The following is a 21,441-nucleotide window of genomic DNA, read 5'->3' on the forward strand; positions in this document are numbered from 1 at the left end:
AGGGAAGCCTGATGCTGAGTGGGGGCTCATCTTTTGTCTGGATTGCCCACAGTTGCTTGATGAGTTTCCCTGTCTTTGGTTCAGCTTCATGCTCTGCGTGTCTCAGACTGCCCTGCGAAGGGCAGGCTGCAGTTTTCCGTGCAACTTCTCTTCATCTCGCCTTGCTTGTGTTTCTAGCATAAAACAAATAGGTATGCAAAGGAAGAAAAAAGGCAGCAGATCTGAAGAGGACCTTTTTTCTCTAAATGGATCATGAGATACCCATTTCTGTGCCATAAGAGATCCCTCACCCATCTAACAGTCCCAAGACTGGTTCAGTCTTAAGTGTTGTCTTATGACTTACTCCGTGTCCTCAATTCGTGTCCAGTTGTGTTCCCACAGACTTCCTGTGTGACCCTGAACCAGTCGTTTCGTTCCTTTGTCTCAGTTTGACTCGTGGAGTGAGGAGAATAACAACCGCGCTCCACGCAGATGTTCGGGGAGAGCTCCGTGAGCCCTGCTGGGGGAGCTTGGGGCTGGGTCAAAGAAACGCTTTTGTGTTCCTGCTTCAGATGTCAGGACGTCATCTTGGGCTCATATTCATCACATAATGAATGTCCCTACAGTTTCAGGTTATTGTGTTGTGGCTTGTGTGCTAATGGATTAATTTCAGATGTTTTCAACGTAGTTGTTTCTTCTCTTTGTTTCCAAAGTAGTCCTAATTTATTTAACAGTATTTGCCATTCAAGCTAACTGATTTTAGACAGATGTTTGTCTCTTGTGTTTTAGTCTAGACATCTATGATTTACAATCTGTAACCCATCTGGTGAATTGCCATGGGAGTATGCTTATTTTCAATGCTTGAAGTATTGCAACATACTCTTTGCAAGTGTTTTTGCAGTAGCGGCTGATGAGCCAACCAGCAGAAAAGGTTTATTTTAGCAAAAGAATCTGACTTGTTTATTCAGATTAGGGCAGCAAAATGTTCTGGTTCTATTAAAAAAAAAATCCACTCAAAAATATTAATTTGTCCCTAAATTGAAAACCCACCTGGGAATGTAGAATAGCAAGAGACCTGAAGAAGTCATCTGCACCAACTCTCTGTGGCAGAGTATGTATACTTGTCTAACCTTTTATGAACATTTCAGTGATCTTTGTACTTCAAAAGCTTCTTGTTGTCACTGCCTCTGGCTCCTGCACCAGCGTGGGGTGGCTGTATGTGGACCAGGTGCTTGTCCCCAGGAGGACAAGTGGGACCAGCCCTTCACGCTCAGGCTGAGTATCTCAAAATAACAGCACACATTTCATGTTTGAAACATCAGCCATTTGATGTTTGGAAATTTAGTAATTCATACCTCTGTGAGGGATGAAAATGAATATTTGAACTAGCTTCCCCTTCAAATTTAGACGTGATACTGCCTCTGCATAGCAGCTTGGGGTAGTGCAGTAGCTTTGGGCACAGCATGTTCAGTGCAACTGATATGCTGGAGCTCATTTCCCGTTCTTAGGAGTTACTTTAGTATTTCTAGAATATGCCCCAAATTAGAATACCACATCTGGGAGACACACACAGCAAAATTGTTGCATAGAAATCTCGTGATTCTTGCTTTAAAGAATAAAGTGCAGTTGTTTACCTACAAATCTAACGTACTTGAGCCTCCCTCCGTGTGTAGCAGGTCAAGTGGCTAACACAGGTAAAATAAACCACTTCTAAGAGTCTCCAGTGTAAACAGCAAAGGTGCTGTCATGTAAATAAGCCAGAAAAAGCTCTGTGAGCTGTCTGCTTTTGGCACACGTTTCTGAGCATTTTAATTTGATATTTGGTTGAGTAAGTGTGTCTACACATGTTGAAAACAGCAGTCCAAGTCCTGTAAGATCCAAGTGCTACGCGTGTAGTTCATAGCTACGTGATTCACTCTTTAACGGTAATAACGATAATACACTGAAACTATGAGAGACCATTTTGTTTTCAAACTTGATTTTTGGTATGCTTCTGACAAATTAATTTGGTAATTTGCGTAGGGGGATGAGTAAAGGATTGTTATAATTTGTAACTCCTAATAGTCACAAGATTTAGAAAGCATATTGAGGAAAAAAAAAAGGTGGGAGGAGGGGGCCATGGAAGTTGCAGAGGAGTTGAAGGAGTGTAGTTGCCCTACACGAAAGTATTCAACCTCCCCTGTCAATGTCTGTGTGTGCATGTACAGATTGAGGTAACTGTTCAATGGTTAAGCTGTGCAGATGCACCAGGCTTCAGCCTGATATTAATTTTGGATGTTTCGCGCACATTTATTTGAAGTCATTTGATGTTGGATCCAAGATCCATGCATGCTAACAAGATCCCCTCTTCTGCCCCCTAATTAATCAGGGAATATTGTTTAGCAGCTTTGGCAGTCTGAGAAATGCTACAAGCACGTACTGGGCAGCCTTTTATTCATCTCCTTAACTGCTGATTAGGTTGTCTTGAGAAAATGGACAAATACCTATGCATAAGCAGTTTGAAACTTCCTATTGCAGCTGCCTTCGTGTATGAGCCCCATGGCGATGGCCAAACGCTGGGTGCTTTCACTAACCCTGCATTTGATACAGGTCTTCCTGCACCTTCCCCTGCCCCACCTCCGGTAGGTTGAATGCAGCATAGCTGGGATTTTTCCAGCATTCCAGACCTCTCCAAAGGTTTTTGAACAGCTGTCATTTTACCCCCTCAGGCACTTCATCTTGTAAAAGCTGCTCCTTTTTTTGTCCCTAATGAGGAGTAGTTTCAGTACACAAATTTGTTCTCATCTAAGAACAAAGTATTCTGGTCTTGGTCACAGCAAACTTATGACCCCGTGTCTTAGTAACTTCAGCAGGCATGTGGGAGTTGACTCTTCCACTGCCTTTAACCATATGTGAGTAGAGTAAGTAAATGGTACCATTATCTTCCTAAAACCCGTTATACCTATTTTAATGGATGAAAATGTTCATATCACAGCTGGAGGGCGTGCAGGGTTTCAGCCATCACCACCACGGCCTGGCAAGTAACATCTATAGCATCCGAGCTAGCTCCTGGCTAGGAGGGGCCGCACCTCAAAGCTGTGGTGATATTTATAGGTGGAAACTCTTGAGATGCTGCTTGAAAGGTGTAGGACTCTATAAAGGGATCCGACACGCTCGTGGCCACCTGTGATAGTGAGCAGGTTTGCTCTGCGGCCTGCAGGCCGGGCAGAGCGCTCAGCACCGCTGCTGTGAGGGGGGGACAGGCCTGCGGAGCTCGTTGTTTTCCGTGTCACCACCTGATTTGGGTGCTTTGAGAATAACCAAGTGGGAAGGGAAGCCGTGTGTGCCTGACAGTGAAAGGGAGCCTGTTTGTGCTTATTTCATTGAGGAAATTGTTCCGGAACAGCTGCTCGGCCATGTGAAAATGCAGAACCCTGGGTCCTTGCCAAGGGCAGCGAGGCCTGGGTCATTTGTTTTAGCAAAGCAGGCCAATTTGCCCTTTAATTATCTTTCCTTTTCGTTCGGTCACAGCTCTTGCTCAACAGATTCACTCCTGAGATGCACCCTGTGTGTTGAAAGTCACGGTACCAGTTTTGCTGTGAACATAGCGGTTTTCCATGGATTAATTATAACTGTTAAGCTCTATAAAATACAGGGAGGGCATTTACCTGCCTGGGTTTCATTTTCTGCTTAACGGGTGCAGTAGGTTCATTGTAGTAAAATGAAGAAGATTCTTCAATTTCAAAGTAAAACCCTGCCCAAATTACTCTATCTCATATGGTTTCTGTGCTAATGCGGATGTTATGGGATGAAATTGTAGGTCAGTACATATTCGCTATAAACAGTGCTGAGATTTCGCTGAGCTGTTCATGAACTTGAGCTTTCAATAATTGGTCAGGATGTGAACTTGATCCTGAATCCAGGAGGGGTTTGGGTCTTAGGAACAAGGTCTGCAGCATGGGCAGTGCAGACATTTAGTAAAACGTGTGGGGGCTGGAACTGGATGTGAATGATATTCTGCAGTGGACGTGGTTTAGCAAGAGAGAAATTCAATGCATTTATCTGTAGCAGTCAGGAAAGGAAAACAGTGAAGTGCAATGACCTCTTTGCCCTATAATCCTGCGTAGAAAGGAAGAAACAGGCAAGATGCGTTGCTACAGCCAGAGGAATTGAAATGATAGATTTTGGCTTCTGTAATTAAAAGAAGAAAACTAATTAAGCTAAAGAAACCTTTAATGTATCCATAAAAGGTCGCTCAGAAAAAAGAGCAAAACAATACTGATTACAAAATTGCTTTTATACAAGAATTTTGCAAGTGTCATGGACTGAAACTGAGGCTGTAGTTAGCCTTGAAAACCTTAGGGCAAAAATTCCTCAAGCAGATTGTGACATGATTCCCGAAAGAATCAAAAGGGACAAAAGAGCTGGCAGTCCCCATGGCAGAGCAGCCTCCTTGGCAGGGTCAGTACAAGGAAGAAAATTGAGGTAGACTTGGGTTCATCTGCAGCTTCACATAAAATGCCGCAGTACAAGAAGGAATAGAGTAATTGTCATTTTTGTTGTACTGGATGTGCAGCTGGTTTTTGCTTTTTTCTTTTTCCTTTTTTCTTTTTCCTTTTTTTTTTTTTTTTTTTAAGCCAGAGATTTGGTAAATGTTTTTGTCATCTAGAAATGGTCACAATATTTAGCTCCCACACCGTGAGCTGAGTGGCAGAGCAGCAGCGAGGAGGCAGCGTGTAGCTGTAGGAGGAGGACAGGCTCTCACCGAGGCATCAAACTATTAATTAGCTCTGCCACGCTATGAAGCTGAGTCGCTCTTGTACTGTCCCTTGATTACAAATGTGCTGGGAAAATGAACCCTTGATGCTCTCACGGTTCGGGTGAAGCGTGCTCTGTCCCTGGCCTGGGGAGACTCCAGCGCCTGCAGCCCGCGAGCTGCCGAGCAGGGCAAGGGGTTCCTTGCACCTGCGTTTCGGAGGCAGCCAGCCCTCCAGCAGCTGGTGGAGGTGCTCTCTGTTTACGATGTTGGAGCTCAGAGTGGAATTTGGACTCTGGCTTTGTGAGCAGAGGTGGCCAAATCTCTTCTGGCTCGGTTTCATTGTGAACTCAGGAGACAGCCTTCGTTTGTTAACAGGCTCAAAAACTGTTAAAGCAAGCTCATTGCAGTGTACAGCACCCAGGTCAGAGCAGAATGACTTTTCCTCAGGTCAATTAAAGTTTGTGTTGAACCATGAGCTTCAATTAAAACTTGCAAGGCTCTAAAATACCCTAGGGGAAACTTATATCCTTCCTATAACTAATTGAGGAACATCCTTTTCTAAATATTTACTTTTTAACAGTTAAACATATTAAACAAATTAAAAATAAATAAATAAAGCACCACCACCACCACAAAAAATGGTTTGATTTTGTTTTAACGTTAAATGGGGAAGTGGGGAGTGGTTTCACTGCAAGAACAATCTTTAATAATTCTGAGTCTTGTCGTGCCATGGAGATGGGCCCCGTATATAACGCACTGCCACTTGAAGTTGTTTTGATACCATTGATGAGAGAGATGAAATAATGTATGCTAAAGTCATTTGGCTAGCCTTGAAATCAAAGCACTGGAAACAAAACCTCTCTGCAAATCACTAGGCTGTCATTCTTTTAAAACCTGTTATCCAAATGACTTTAACAGTTTGTGGGTCGTGCGCAAGGTTAAGGATCATCTTGCACGGTGCACGTTTTGATGATAAAACACAATCTTTTTTTATTGGAATGGAAGTGTTACAGTCAACAGTATCAGTGTGGGAGTTTGATTTCTTCCTGCCAGTAGATTGCTACTCCATATGAGCAATTGGCAAAAGATTTTGCAGGACAGATGATGAGCTGTGCCGAGTTAAGTGATTCTCAAGTTAGTTGTCGTATTGTGACTAGCTGATCTATACGTAGAAATTCCAAAACTCTTCCATTTTGGAATGTATTTCCAACGTATTTTTGAGAGAGACCGGCTAGGGCAGTGGTGACCATATGTAGACAGAATTTTGGTGTGGGCTTGAAACAGATTAAAGGCTTTATTCTATTAGGTATTATCCTCTTGTAGTAACATCTGAATTGTTCCACTTAAATGTTGGGTTCATTTTTTTCATCTTAGGAAGATGCTTTTCTCTCAGTTTTTCAGGTTTGAGAAACCCCTGAGAAGGAATGGGTTGTGTAACAATGCTAATCATCCACCTCACCCATTCTCAGGCACGTTTCATCCTGAGGAACTGACCAGCACTTGATAATGTCGTGTGGCTTGAACTCTCACAACAAAGCACTGTCGTGTGTGTGTGCCCATGTGGGCTGTTACGTGTGGCTGTGTATTGCCCAACTAACAGCGGCGTGAAACTTGGCAGTGTGTGGAACCAGAGGTTCAGAGGGAAGTATAAAAACGCGTTCCTCAACAGAGATTTGTAAAGATTTTTTTCTGATAGGAAAAATACATTTACTCAAATACTACTTCTGAAAAGCTCCCTCTGAACCAATTGTCACTTCATATTTTTTTATGGGTTTAAACAGAGCCATTTAACCGATAACTTCACCCCGCCAGTAATTGCTTGCTGCTCATGCTGTTGGTTTTTTCCATGCCTACTGAAATTGTTGACTATGGGAGCTTTATCTCGGGAGACGACATTGAAAGGGCTATAGAATGAGGTGGGAAAAAAAAGAAAAAGAGGAGTAATAAAGCCTTTTTTTCCTAGTGGGGCTGTAGTATGGGTGAAGTTCCCTACGTAGTTAAGTGCAGGAAAGCCTTAAGAGCAGCAGAACCACATGCTTGTAATGACTTCTGAAAGAATAAAAATTTAAACTTCAGGAGTTTTCACGTGCTTAATACACTTGATAAATTATCATATTTCAAATGTAGTTGTGACTGGTAAAAACCATATGTGCTGATCAGGCTATAAATAACCGGGTAGAGAAAATGAGCCAGCATCAGAGAGATGCAAATGGCACAGGTGGGTTCCTGTGCGCTGCGTGCGCTTTGCGAGGGTGAGGAGAGAGCTGCTCGCTGTGCCGTGCACAGCCTGAAGACTACAAAGATACACGTGGATAGGGGACAGCTTCTCTGTACTTTAATGCGGACTGGTTTTGCTGATACCAGAAAACAAGCCGTGGCTCGCTTTGTTGCTGGAGATTTCACTGGACCTGTCTGGGCGTTTGGAGCGGTCACTGCTGTGCTGATAGGCAACGCCCTGGCCGTGACATCCCACGTATGGCTGGAGCCTCTTGGCTTCCTTTGCTAGAATAATTTGGAGATGCTAGATGTCCGAGAAGGACGTCCAAGAAGGTTGTGGTTTTTTATAGTATTGGTCAAAACTAAAATTCCATTCACGGTTACAAAGCGCAGAGCTCTCTCTGAGCTCTTCTTAGGAGTTTGACCATGGATGTTTTCACAGGCTGTGGCAAATGCTAGATGAACGGATTAGTATAAACATTTGCATGCGTAATAAGAAAGTAATTAAATTAACTTTTCAAAACAGTAAATTCTCACAGCAAACATCTGTCTGATGCTTGGGGGGTTCATTTTATTGACTGTTCTGGGTGATGTTTCTGGTTTTAATGGCTAAATCAACCAGCAACTGAGTCAACTGTTTCCATTTTATCTGGACACTTTCTTGTAGCTGTGAGGCTGTGTTTGCAAAGCTGAATGGTTATGGCACTTGCTTTGTTATACTTGTACTCAGTGCCTCCAAAGGGAACTGGCACGCTCAGGGCTGGATTTCGGAGTGGAAACCATAAGCTTCTTGCTTGTATAACCACATTCCAAGGTTAGTCTGAATAGCTGAGATAATGAATTTGGTCTTTGTGCATTCTTAAATAGATAGATAGCTTTTCGCATATGTGATTTTTGGTACAATTGGACGCTTTCCTTGGGAGCTGCCTAATTCCAGGCCGCACAGTTTCTGCTTTGTTCTGAGCTTCCATGCCTTCAGCAAGAATAACTTAACCAGATTTCAATATAGGAATTGTGGGCTGCTAAAGGACATATTGTGTTACTGCTTAATGCAGTATAAGTTGATCAGTGGGTAATATAAAGCCTGTGTTTTAGCTGTTTTATGATGAAAATATTATTTCAGCAGAATATATGTTAAAGTCATTGAACAATGATCTTATTCTCAGTGTGATGGCACAAGGCATTTTCCACACACCAGAAATGACTGGAGCTGATCATTTTGTTATTGTAGGCTTCTAAAATAAATCTATTTTTAACCTTTTTTTTTTTTTGAGCAATTGTGCAATTTCTTTTAACTGAAAAATAAATCTTTTTTTCTCCTTTTTTATTAGGGCCAGCGGAGGTTCCCATGATGTCACCCAATGGATCCATTCCCCCTATTCATGTGCCTCCCGGTTATATCTCACAGGTATGCTTCTGGAAGAATTAAAGTGTATATAAAAGCAATAGCATTGATCATATAGAGAAGTCTACTTGGTGGAAGTGTAATTTAGAAATATTAGTGAAAGTTATACCTTTTCATAGTCTTCCTCTTTACTGACAGTACACACATATTTGAACAGGAGCATACATGTGCATTTGCACACACTATGTATGATTTAATTATCTATTTTGTATTTATGGAAAAAAGGTGGAAAAAGCTTCTTACAAAGGTGTTAGGTTTTAGAGCTCTTGAGCAGCTACTTTAGATGACCTGATCATTTGTTCTCCTTTCATCTTCTGCAAAGCTTAGAGGCTTTCTTTAGTTTAAAAAAAAAAAAAAAAAAGCAGAGGAAGTGCAAATAATACAATAAGTCTGATCATTTTTTCAGTTTCATTGAGCTGTGTACTAGACCGAGAGTTTTATTAAAAATATGCAAAGCATTTCATATCTCATTGATGGATAACATAAGAGCTTTGGATGCATACGTTTTGACATCTCGTTAAGCAGAATATGTATGGTGTCCTGGAATCCCTTCCCCTCCCCAAGAAACATGTGAGGTTGTCTAATTCTGAAAAATTGTGGATGGCGTCATGCTGAAATCCCACAAAATACTGCAATCACTCTGTGGTATTTTAACTTCTGAACAGTGAAAACATGCCTCAAGTATGGAGGACGTTGTTAACCTTCTGTCTCTTAAAAAGCATAGCCTGAAAGGCTCAGCCGAAGGCTGGACCCTGGGCTAGGAGCAAGCACACGTAGGACAGCAGGGTGCCTGCTCCCAGCCTACCCCTAGCTGGGTGATTGGGTACACCTTGAGACAGCATTTGCAATGCTTTTAGTGCTCTTCGTGGGCTCACCTACTTGATAGAGAGCCCAAATCATGCAGAGACATATCCAAGGGACAACTACAGCGTATGAGAAGTGCCGAAACTTGTAAGAACCTCTGCAGGATTCCTGGAGTGCACCTCCATTTGAATGTATAGCTGGGGGATTGTCTTATATTTTGGCTGCTCCTGGATGTTTGAGTAGCAGCTGCAAGAAGGCAGCATGGCTTTGCTTTGCTCTGTATCCAGCAGGTGGAAAGAGTGCTGTCCGGGGAAGCAGTTGAGTCACGCCATCCCTCTGGAGGTCTTCAAAAAATGTGTAGATGTAGAGCTTCGTGACATGGTGACTTGGCAGTGCTAGGTTAAAGGTTGGACTAGGTGATCTTAGAGGTGGAACAGTGAAATCGTGTTCACTCCCCGTATATGTTTCATAGCACATGGGGCTCCTCTCCACGAGTGGTACTTACAAAAATGTACAGGACTTGCACTGCAGGCTGACTTCTGTGTTCTTGTTTTAATAGATGAGAACCCATTTGGTTTTATTTTTTAAAGGATTTGCTCTTCCTGTGAAATAACTTTTAACACCTTTTTGTTATTAAAGTGCTTAGACCTCTCAGTTCCTGTACTAAGACAAGTGGCTGAGTATATCTGAAATGCTTTCAACCACGCGATCAAAGTCTTACAGCTGTACTGTTGTCTGAACTTGATTCCTCTTGTCTGCTTTTTGTAATTCACCCTAATAGTCCCACTAAATAAACCTTTAAGTAGTTTCTTAACCAATAAAAATAAAGCCTCCTCTGGAAAAAAAAAAAAAATCCAGGTAACTGGAAATATGCTGTTAAGTTTAGGAGAAAACAGTGTATTCGGTGCTTTTCAGCAGCAGAGTGCATGTTCTGCTGTGTGGAGAGTGAACCTCTTGCCTTTCAGATTGCTTCATATTAAATAATAGTTGAAAGTGTGTAGTAATCAAATTAGTTCTTATTGTAATAAAATCTTCGTGCCTTATTTGCTCTTGTTGCTTTGTTGTCTCATAGTTTAAAGCACCATTTCATGATGAACAATAAGAGCACAACTTCAATTTAGAGTGGCATGGGAAAGGCTATAAAAAAGCAAATTAAAGCTCTCTGAGATATGAATCAAAATACATTTGATTTTTAGTTTGATTTGTCCCCAAAGCGTGTAGGCAGAAAGCAGATACCCCAGCGGAGAAGTAGCAGTGCTATTCAGAAAAGACATGAAATCTTTTTTCCGTTTTGCTATGCCAAGCCTGTTGGAACTGTGAGCATTAGCCTTAAATTTTACATTAGTTAGAATGATACGTCGGTACCTCTTTGGTACTGTGGAAGTGATCAGCAAAGGGAGCTGGCAGGAGGCTGCGTGCCCTGCGAGATCAGCTCTGTCGGAAGCTGGCGGAAATGGAGATCGATTCTATTTCTAGACTTCAAGGACCGTATCAGTAGTCGTGATTGGAAGCTGGGTTTGATGATGTTACGGCGATGTTTTTGATGATGAGGCTTTGCCAGGGTGGAAAAAAACAAAAAGCAAATACACACACCCCGTACAGATCTTCCATGGGATGGTTTTTATTTCAAAGGCAGGCAAAGTACAGCCACTTGCTCTGCATTTGCTTTTCAGCAGACAAAGCTCTGTGCACCTCAGGCAGGTATGAATGATTGTATCAGAGTGGATGTCTCTGCAAATATTTGTTGGATAAGGGTTAATAAAATACAGAAGAGAAAAAGTTCCCTACTGTGCTGTAGGTAGACAGTATTGCTGCTGTACAAGTCAGTCGTGGAAGCTGACAATGTAGAGAAATTTGTATTAAATTAGCGCAACATCAACAACTTTGGCTGTAGCTGTTGAACTGTGGAAGAGAAGGGAGCAGCTCCTGGGGCATGCCAGGAGCCGGGCACAAGCTGCTAATCCCAGGCCTGGCTCTGAGCTGCCTGAGCTGCGGATGGAGCTGCTTCCCTGCTGCACGGCGGGGCAGGCAGGGAGCAAGCCCTGTGCTGGGACACGGGTGTGAGGCCCCCTTCCCTCGGGCTGGTGGCCCAGTGCCTCCTCCTGGCTCCCAGGGCACTCCGGCCTCCCCACATCAGCACAGACCAAAGGTTAAGGTCATCGTTTGGATGCTGAGCATCCAAATTTGGGGACATCCTCCTGCATTTTTATTTCTGCTTTTCACAGTGTGTGTTAGGGGGGAGGATTTGGGGTGTTCTGATGGGAACTTGAAAAATGGAAATATCAAAAGCCATGATCGTGAACTTGCTTGCTTAGGGCTATTGGCTGAGGACTGCTCGCACTTAAGTAAATCTGGAGTAATTCCACGGAGTTTGAGGAATTACTCATATGTAGTTGGACATGAAAAGTTGGCATGAAACTCCACTTTTGGTTTTATTTACGGACTTGTTAATATGCAGCCTCCGCCGCAGATATTTTAAGGCTAAAGCACTCAGGGAGTGATCCGAGTGTGAAGTGTGCACAGTGCTGATAAGGCTGCTCGGGTCAGGAGGCAGCGCCGGGGTCGCGTGGGCTCCACTGCTCGAACCATCGTCCTGCGGCTCGGCATTCCTGCATCGAGCACACGGCATTGATGGAAACAGACCGTGACTTCTAGAAGGAGGGAAGTCTTTAAATGACATTTGAAGTGGTAGAAATCCATCACAACCTCAGGATTTGGTTTCTGGTAAATTCTCACGTGGTGCTTAGGGACATGGTTTAGCGGCTGATATTGGTGGCAGGGGAATGGTTGGACCAGGTGATCTTGGAGGGCTTTTCCAACCTTAATGATTCACTGATTCTCTGCACTGGGAGGTATTCTCATCCAAATTGAATTCATCTAGCATAAGCTTTTAGCCACAGACTGTTTCTGTGTGGCTTAGTGCTCACAGAGCTGCTCTTTGTATGTTGGGGGCTTAAACCAGTCGAGTCACCCTTTAACAAGATGATCCTCGCTAACACTGAACCTCAGGAGGGTTTTGCAGATCTCATACTTAACAGAGTGAGCCATAAAGTGATGAGCCTTTTTAGTTCAAGTCTACTGGCCCTGGAAATGTGTATCATTCTAGATTTAAAATATGCTAGCGTTTTTTCTATTGTTATGGCTGTTCGCCCATGCTTTCCAAGTTGAAGGTGCAGATGTAACGCTGGTGTTTGTACTCAATGGATGACAAAGATAGCAATGCCAAACTTGTCGGAACTGGCATGATCTTGGATTGGCATCCTTAAAAAATTAAGTGAATAAATAAATTGTTGACATCTAAGTTCTTTGCAGATGAGCTCATTCTGTACTGTTTTCTGGTACAGATTGATTTATGAGCGAAGGTTCAACTTAGTTTATGAAATTCCCGAAGTACTGGTCATGGTCCGCCCAGTGGCCATGCTCCAGATGTCCTTGCTGAATCTTGCACACTAGGTTTAATGAAATAAGAGTAGTTTTTTGAAAGGGAGTGGAGATGTATTCCATATTGCTGCACTGTGCCCGTTCAGTTGATGTGCATGTTACAGAAGATGATGACTGTATTCCTTTCACCAGAATTTAGGAAAACACCTGAACAGCTTACCTGTACAAAATGAACATGCCTGTATTTTTCCTGGGGATGTAACACTAAGTTTCAGTGGAGAAAAGTAGAGAACTTGGAGGAGTGATATACTTAGAAGATGTGAATTATCTCATTTAGATGGAGTTTTCATCGCTACGGTGAGATATTTAATGTAAAACAAATAATATTAAAAATACTATCCTCAAAACACAGCAACCAACAGGGAGGCAACTTTATTGTGTAGTAGAGATGTTCATTCAGATTCTCCTTAAAGATCATGCACTCCACTTAGTAATTAGGCTTCTGAAAATATGGCAATAACCGCACAGAACTACGCTGTAATGGTACTGTTACTGAAGTGGCGTGCCTGTTACACCAGCAAGCACAAAAAGGATAATTGCAAAAGACCATTTAACTAGTAACCGTTTGAAGAACACAAAATAATGACAATTTGGCTCTAAGTGCCAAATGCTCAGAAATATTTGTTTTCTGTAGATGTAAACTGCTAAAAATAATACTAACAATTACTTTGAATCCTGCAGTTATATCTGGAGACCTCAGCATTGCTTCTGGGCACTGACTTAGAGGCAGCTTGGTAGGCAGTGTGTTTCCTGACAAATTTATGATCTTCATGACACCGTTTGAAGCAGATGCAAGGAACTGCAGCTTTCTTCTTTAAGTAGCAAAGTTTAAGCCCTCTGCTAAGTTATGTTATTTACATTAATGGTTGAAAACTCATTTACTCTGTATTTGATAAATGGAAAAAGTGTCATCTCCCTGAATGGTGCTGCTAAAATTTACACACTGCAGGTTTTATAAATCAGGAGGTATCTGCATTCTTAACCAGTCCTGCTTTTCTAGTTACTTAATGCATATAAAACCTAATCCATTGGATTGCCAGTTTTATGACCTGCTAAGGACAGAATATCATATTTAAAGGTTGTGTGCACATCTTCAGAAATTTACATATCTATCTATAAATCCTAGTTTAGAGAGGAAATGTCCTGTAGGGCAAGGAAATAAAGTAGCTTCTTGCAAGATCCCCTGTGTCTCTGCGTTCACTGGAACACATGCACATGAAGTAATAAGCATGCTGTAAGCATTTGTGGCCTGGAGGAAACAAAAGACATCAGTCTCTCAGCTTCTTGACGAAAGTCATTTGGAAGGCTGGCTCATCCCCGGCTCTCTGGCTTTTCTCTCACTACTGCTGATGTTCTGCAGCTTCAGCAGCAGCAGAATTTCATCAAAAAGGCCATCAAAGAGGCTTTGAGGCTTCCTCCCTGCTTTCTAGAAGATACTTCAGGAAGAGAAATTATAATAATTCAAGTATCGGTTTACATGAGGTGCTGCTACACAGTACAGGCTTTCTGTCTAAGTCTGCTTTTTAACATATTCATCTTTCATCTAGGTCACAGAATCCATATGTAGTCTGCTCTAGATGTACAGATCAGGGCTTGAACCTCTCTGGAACACTGAAATTATCTCTGGGGCTTAGCCTGGTGAAAACCAGGACAAAAACTTCACAGGTCAAAATGCAGGAACTGTGCTATCTCAGCTAAGTTTGGTGATGATTAAAGTCTGAGAGGGTTTCTGCATTTTCATACAGAGTCTTAAATAAATTGCTTTACTCTCCAGTAATTACAGATTGCCCCGTTCTCTGAATTGGAGTGCAGGTTTCAGCCCCGATACATGGACGAGGGCAGTGGAGGTTGAGCAGAACCTGGTAAGGGAGATTGGAGGCCTGAAAACAGAGCGGTCAAAATGGAGTGCTGCTCTGTCACTGGCATTCAGCTGTCTTTTGAGGACTCTTCAGCGTCTTTGAAATTTAAAGCTAGGAGATGACAAATTGCTAGCTTAGGTTGTAAAGTTAGAAGTTAGGAAAAGTACTTTAAGCTAAACAATTCCTATTCTGGTTATTCGGCATAGCGAGCAACGCATTTTTTAATGTGAAACATCAATTACAAGTGACTGAATGGCTTTCTGGAGAAAATTTCCTTCTGTAAGGAAGCCAGCTAGCCCTCAGAGTGTCCATGTCTGTGGTCTCAGCCCGTAGCTGACCGGCATAAATTCACATAGCCCTGGGACACAACAGGCGTCAGTGAAGAACTGGGTCAGCTAATGCTGGTTGAGTCCTGCCCTGTGCAAACTGCTCAGATGATGCCTGAGACATGGACTTGTGTTTGCTGGAGCATTGCTGCTCACGGCTCTGGCACTGTGTATTAAACAAGGCTCGTCACCCTGCAAGAGTCAGCAGAAACAATTGTGTGCCCATGCCACGATTGCTTCAGCTCAGGGTATATCAGCGTAAATGATTTCTTGTGGTTTCGGCTAAGACACGATGATGTTACTGGAGTCAGTGGGGCGTGGGAATCCTGCACAGGTTTTCTTCTGCTGATGCTGCTGGCGAGGTTGGATGTCTCCAGCAAATGTGGTGGCAAACGGCTGAAAGTGGCAGTGTCTTCCGGCAGATGCTTAAAATGTGCTAGACTTCCTCTGCCAAAACTTACACATGGGTTGTCTTCATCAGTACATCAGCAACCTTTGTCCTTTGCCCTTTTGTCTGTGCTGCCAATGATGGGACCCTAAGGTGTGCCATTCACTTCGTTCACACATCCCATACGTTATTTATTCCCCGTGTGTCATCAATCAGTTTAAAAAAAACATTTTGTGACCAGCCTGTTGGTTGTCTGAAACTAGATTATTGCTTCCTTCATGTTTTTCTACCTTATGCGTTTCTACACACGGAATCAAAGTAATATTAACTGTTCTATGTGGCTGTATTGTGAAGTTCCAGAAATGGCAGAGGTTTTTTTGAATAAGCTTCAAGAAAAGCTTGGCTCATAGGTCTGGACCGAAATTGGGCTGGTTGACTGTTCTCCAGAAATACAGCTCTGGAAAAAATATAAGCTGAAAAACTATTTTCAGCCTAAGCACATTTCCACCTTCCTACATCTGTTTTTACATGCTTTGACTATGGTCTTCGGGGCCAAGCTATGCATATTTGAGGGTAGATTTACATGGACATATAGACGAGCTCTCTAGCAGAAGAAAACTTCTACCCTGTGGTTTGCTTTTAACAGATACCTGTTGTGAACAGCGCGAGTCTTTTGAAAAAGGGTGTCAACACAACACATTCCTGCAGCTTACAGCTCTGTGCACACACAATAGCAATGCCAGTTAATTTCCAACTGCTCCTTACTCTGTACTCCCTCAAATAGCCCTGTCCAAATCAGTAGTAGGAATTTGATGTGCAGAAGGTAAGATTGGTCCTAATGAGTACTCTTATTTTGGTGCCTTCTATTCCTTTCTTAATTGCTTTGCTCTCTAAACACGGGGTATTTATGTTGTCCCTTACCCACATAGTTATCACTGGCAATAATTAGTCTCCAAGTGATGAGTGTGGCTATCTGTGCCTCCAAAAAAAAAGCCACATCACCGCTATGGTTGCTTGTGCTGATAGTAATTTTAGAAATGTGCTTATGAATAAACCAAAGGCCCAGCCATTTTCTAACAGGAGAACAAACTGTGACCAGTGCTGTTTGCAAACTGTGTTCGGTTCAGGTGCTGCATAACCTGAACTCCTTTCCCTGCCTTCCCTTGCAGGTGATAGAAGACAACACCGGCGTTCGGAGGGTGGTGGTTACCCCGCAGTCTCCGGAGTGTTACCCACCCAGCTACCCCTCGGCCATCTCTCCCACCCACCACTTACCTCCGTACCTGGCGCACCATCCCCACTTCATTCACAACTCTCATACAGCGTTTTATCCTCCTGTCACTGGACCCGGGGACATGCCACCACAGTTTTTCCCACAGCATCATCTTCCCCCTACAATATACGGAGAACAAGGTGAGTTGGGAGGAGGTACTGGCGTTTCACACCTGTTTTTAGGGGGATCTAAGGGGTAGTGCAACCAAGAGTGGCAAATGGATTAGAGAATTTAGGGAGAGGTTTTCCCTGCAGGGATTCTTCTTCAAGTGTCAGGGTGTGTCACCATCCCAAGTCCAGCAAGGCAAGACAATCCAATGTTGCAACTCTAGGTTGCAGACACAAAGACAATTTGAACTTAATTTGTAAATACAGTGGAAACAATTCTCATCCTGTGTTCCAAACAAGGGCGGTGAGTCAGGCTGATTGTTCTGCGTTGTCATGATGCAGCGTTGTACAGAAAAGCCAAAGACAAAATTTGTCAGTCCTGGCTTGGGAATGGGGGTGGAAAAGGAGGGCTAGATCCGAGCAGGACTTGCCACAGTCATTTCCAGTGGGAAAAGCCGAATACCGCTTCCTGTTGGCAGCAGTGTGCTTTCTGCCCCCCAGCAGGTCACAGCCACAGAGGTTTTCCAAGAAACAACAGGCATTTGCTGATTGTTGTTCTGGTTGAGACTGGGCAGTCAGTCACCGAAAAGCACCGTCTGATACCAGAGGGTAGCGTGGCAACCCTCATCAGGCCATAAGTGAATAATGGCAGTAAAAGGAGTGAAAGCAGCATGTTTCTGGCTGAACTAGCACTGTTGTATCTCTTCCATCCTGGAGATAAGTCTTGGTGTAACCTGAAAGAGGGCATTAACCAAAAAAGTAATCAGCAAAGGTACTTGAGATGCTTAATGTGGAAATCAGTTCTGGATTCATGATTTTACTGCCAAAATACATGGCGTTATTACACTTTGTAAAGAATATGCAAATGCCTTATCACCAGAAGTAAGTGTTTTTTGGTACGGGGAGGAAGAGGCAGAAAGAGAAGTATCTAGTGATGCTGCTCTTTGAAGTTTCTGTTGAACAACAGACCTCATCTTCTAAAAGGGAATGGACGTTACAGCTGATATTTAACTTCCTTTTCCTGAGGGAAGGGAGTGGGAAAGTACCACTGCAGCCCATCAGATAAATAGGTGAGGAGTTTTTCTCTTGAGAAAGGAGCAGTGCAGTTTGTCAGGGAGTTAACGAAGTGTTGTGTGCAAGCATTGGAGCGTGTTAGGTAAACACAAGGGCTTTCAGCTACTAGCAAAGTAGATGTTGAATATTTCTATAGCCTTTGGATACTAAGAGGCTGTTTCAACTTAAACATAAATTAAGAAAATAAATAAATCTTTGTTTGCCTTGCTGGAATGACCTATACTTGTGACACAGAAATGTATTTATTTGTATCACGCTGTTCTTAACCAGGTAGTTGATGTGAGAATCTAAATATGATCGTGTAACCAGAAAAGGAAAGGTAAAGGACCAGACAGCAGAGAAATAGAAAAGCAAGAATCTAGCTAGTTGAAACGACGTGGAGAGTTATAATACAGCACACACGGTGATCTCAGCTTAAAACAAGGCTACTGATACTGGGTGGGATGCCTGCTTGCTGCACAAGTGTTCGTGATAACGCATGAATGGGTGTAGCAAGATTGTAAAGAACATTGAGGTGGGGAACATATTTAATGTTTATCTGAAGTATGTGTGTAGTATCTGTGGTATTTTTCAAGCTTTTTAAGATAGTTTATCTTTTTCAGCTCCTGTTGTAAAACCCAAAGCTTTCACTTCAGGCTGCACTTCCATTCCTCTCCTCAGGCAGGTGGGACTGACATGATTGCAGCTGGACACCAGGGCATCTCAGCTTATTCTGTCCAGTCAAGTTCTGGGGAAGAATCTGCTGGATTGCTTAATGAATTTAGGAAGGCTTTTTTCCAAAGTATTAGTCTCCCTGGACTTTTCCTTGAAATCTGATTGCCTCAATTACTGTATTTTACTTTTAGATACACATTCATCCAAAGAGTTATGAAATCTCAATCAGCAAGTGAGCACATGTAATATGATGAAAAAAATACATCAGTTCTGCAGAAGAGCTTTCTTAGAAGAAAAAATAAATGGTTTGTTGTAAAAGTGATAAGGAAACTCTGGTATTTAATGTGGAGATAGTCAAGAATCTGCTTTTCTTAAGAATTTTGTTGCTGTTCTGACTTAATGTGGGCGAATTCTTTCGTTTCAGAAATCATACCACTATATGGGATGTCCAGCTATATTACCAGGGAAGATCAGTACAGCAAACCACAGCACAAAAAACTCAAAGACAGGCAGATCGATCGCCAAAACCGTCTGAATAGTCCTCCTTCATCCATCTACAAAAGCCATATAGGCAGCTGCACAACTGTATATAATGGTTATGCAAAGAGCCACAATGGAGCAAGCAGTGGAGGCGGCGGGGGGGCACCAGGAGTAAAGAAGCCAGAGCGCAGAGCAAGAAGCAGCCCAAAGTCTAACGAACAAGAGCCACATGGTAAAGACAGTTTTATTTATTTTTAATTCCTTTTTATTGCACCTTTCCGGCTTACGACCGGCTGCCTGTATATGGATCTAGTAACTATGCCAAAAAAACACTGCCACCCACACATAAAGACAGTGTTAATACAGTGTGAACTTAAACATAAACGTTGAGTTTGCTCTGCTATATTTGTTTTGTAAGATGAACCCATTGCCTTCCTATCTTTCATGACTATTCCCTGGTAGCTGTAGCATCATTCCCTTTTTATCTGTTAGAAACGAGAGCTGTTTTGGCTTGCACTCTGTGTGTGTGTGGATTCAAGTCTGCCACTAGTTAAAAATTTGATGATGCTGTGTTGCTGCTTCCAAAACTGCAGAGTACCCTGGAAAAACTATAAAAGGTATATCATACTTAAAGAATAAGAGTCTTGATTTGGAAAACCAGACTAACCAAAAACCTCTTGAGAGGCACATAGGAATGTATGAATTCAGAGTAAAACTTGGAGAAAGGTGCGGGAGAACTGAAGGCGATAGGTTCCTTCACAAGAATTTGTTAGCTGAGGTTCGGCTGTGTTTTATAGCTTATTGTTCCTACCAGGTTAGCGTGCACGTGGGGTGGCAGCTGGCAGGTCTTTTGTGGGTGCTCGGGTGTCAGAGCGACCTGGTGAGCTGGCTTGGGACTGGGGCAGGCCAGCAGCTGCCTGGCAGGGCGACCAGGATCCCTGCATGTTGCTGGAGCAGGAGCTTGCTCACTGAGTTAGAAGTTTGCCTATTGCTGCAGTTAGTAGAAACCACATTGGATCGCCAGATTGTGCTACCACGCAGCAGCTTCAGCCCTCCAGGAGCTTAGCAGCCTGCCCTGGGCATCGTGGCATTGCTGGATGGGGCTGTGCCATGCCCTCACAGCACTGTGGGCATGCTCCTCCGCTGGCACCTGGCAGTGGACAACAGGCATTTTTGCTCCCGGGTCTGGTACCCGTGTGTCTGAGTAACGCAGCTGCCTGAGCATCATTTCTCGGCAGAGATTTCTTGCAGGGCTGTGTTGCTTCTTGCTAGCCACCTTGAAGCAATCTCTGTTATGACTACAGCAAGGTTTTTGCACGGTGCTGTAAGAATAATACTGGAGAAAATGTTCATCGTACCACGCAAGGACAACTTTACTTTTTCCAGATTACGGGACATGAGATATTTAAGTTAATGACGTACTTTTCCATCAAAATACCCACTAATTGCGTGTATTATGCACGTAAGTGCTTCTGGAACATTCTGCCTTGTGTCAATGCCTTGCTGCTTCCTGATGATGCTCAAGGAACCAGGATTTTTTCCAAAGAGCTGGTTCAGCACTGGTGCAATAAATGGGGTGACAGCATCATCAGTAGTGCTAAAGTTGAGTAAGTGAATGATGCTGGACTATGTAAATGACGTGTGTTTCCTCTGGCCTTTTTCAATGACAGCATTGTGTCTTGCTTTTGGGAGCCAGAGTTGAAATAAAGATTTTTGGCTTGTGCTGGATGCTAGAAATATGCCATTGTAAAATTTAAAAAAGAAACGAAAACCAGTGGCTTCTCATTGAAAGGTTAGCAACTGTTCTGTGTGTTTGTTGTGGTAGGATGGACAGTGCCTTGTGCAGATAGAGGGCTTGGAGGCCTGGTGTAGGGGTTCTGATTTGCAATCCATGCTGCTGCTTTTCTGCAGAGCTGGTTTAAAACCTGACCGGGAGTGGAGGCATTGGCTGTTTTTTCCTTTTTTTTTTTTTTTGAAAGGAGCCTTGCCATGTAAAAGAGCTGTAAGCGGAAATCCTGTCCCATTCATGCTGTCCTTTATGAATTTCAGTCTGAGTCACTTCCTTCGCGTGCACTCGGTGGTTCGCTCCTTGGTCGTGGAATGATCTGCTAGCTGGGAAGCTTTGTGTGCGACCGCAAGCGCGGTGGGAACAGAGCAGTTTTAAGCATTCTTATGATGCTTTTGCCTCTGTGCTACTAAAACATTTTTTCTTTCAGATCAGATAAAATCTTTTTTTAGCTCTCACTGAAGTTTTCAGAACCTAAGATAGGCAGAACTACAGCACTCCCATGAGCAGGAGTGGGAAGCGGGAGGTGGAGCTGGTGAGTGCATCCTGCCCGTCCACGGGGTGGGCTCTGGGGCACGGCTGCCAGCACAAAGAACCCGAGCAGGCTGCAGGCAGGCAGCTTCACCAGCACCTGAACGTATACCTGGCTTGCAGAAGCTGCCTCTAACCATTCTCTGCCCTAGAACAACAGAGAGACAGTAGATGGATCATAAGCCTTTGTAATGCCGTTATCGTATGTGTACAACCAGCCTAAAACCACAAAGGTGGTGCTTTCCTAGAGCTGAGGTTTTGCACGTCTGTGCACTGAAGCACACTTGAGGTGTTCCCAAAGGTAAAACCCTTGCTTACATCCATCCCTGCCTGCATTGCTGCTGGACGTTTGTCAGGAGATACAGCTACCTCCATGTGC

At 43.2% G+C, this 21,441-nt stretch overlaps 1 protein-coding gene across 4 annotated transcripts in view; it reads left to right on the forward strand.

The window, feature by feature from the left end:
* Positions 1–21,441, forward strand: part of FNDC3B (fibronectin type III domain containing 3B) — a 174,267-nt gene that overhangs the window by 70,602 nt on the left and 82,224 nt on the right. For all 4 annotated transcript variants that reach the window (XM_068692941.1, XM_068692944.1, XM_068692943.1 and 1 more), the window contains 3 exons: positions 8,266–8,342; positions 16,327–16,570; positions 18,690–18,977. In XM_068692941.1, coding sequence (XP_068549042.1) covers positions 8,266–8,342; positions 16,327–16,570; positions 18,690–18,977 — 609 coding nt within the window. The remainder of the gene's footprint in view (positions 1–8,265; positions 8,343–16,326; positions 16,571–18,689; positions 18,978–21,441) is intronic.

Source organism: Anas acuta, chromosome 9 (genome assembly GCF_963932015.1).
Source record: "Anas acuta chromosome 9, bAnaAcu1.1, whole genome shotgun sequence".
Lineage (NCBI taxonomy): Eukaryota > Metazoa > Chordata > Aves > Anseriformes > Anatidae > Anas > Anas acuta.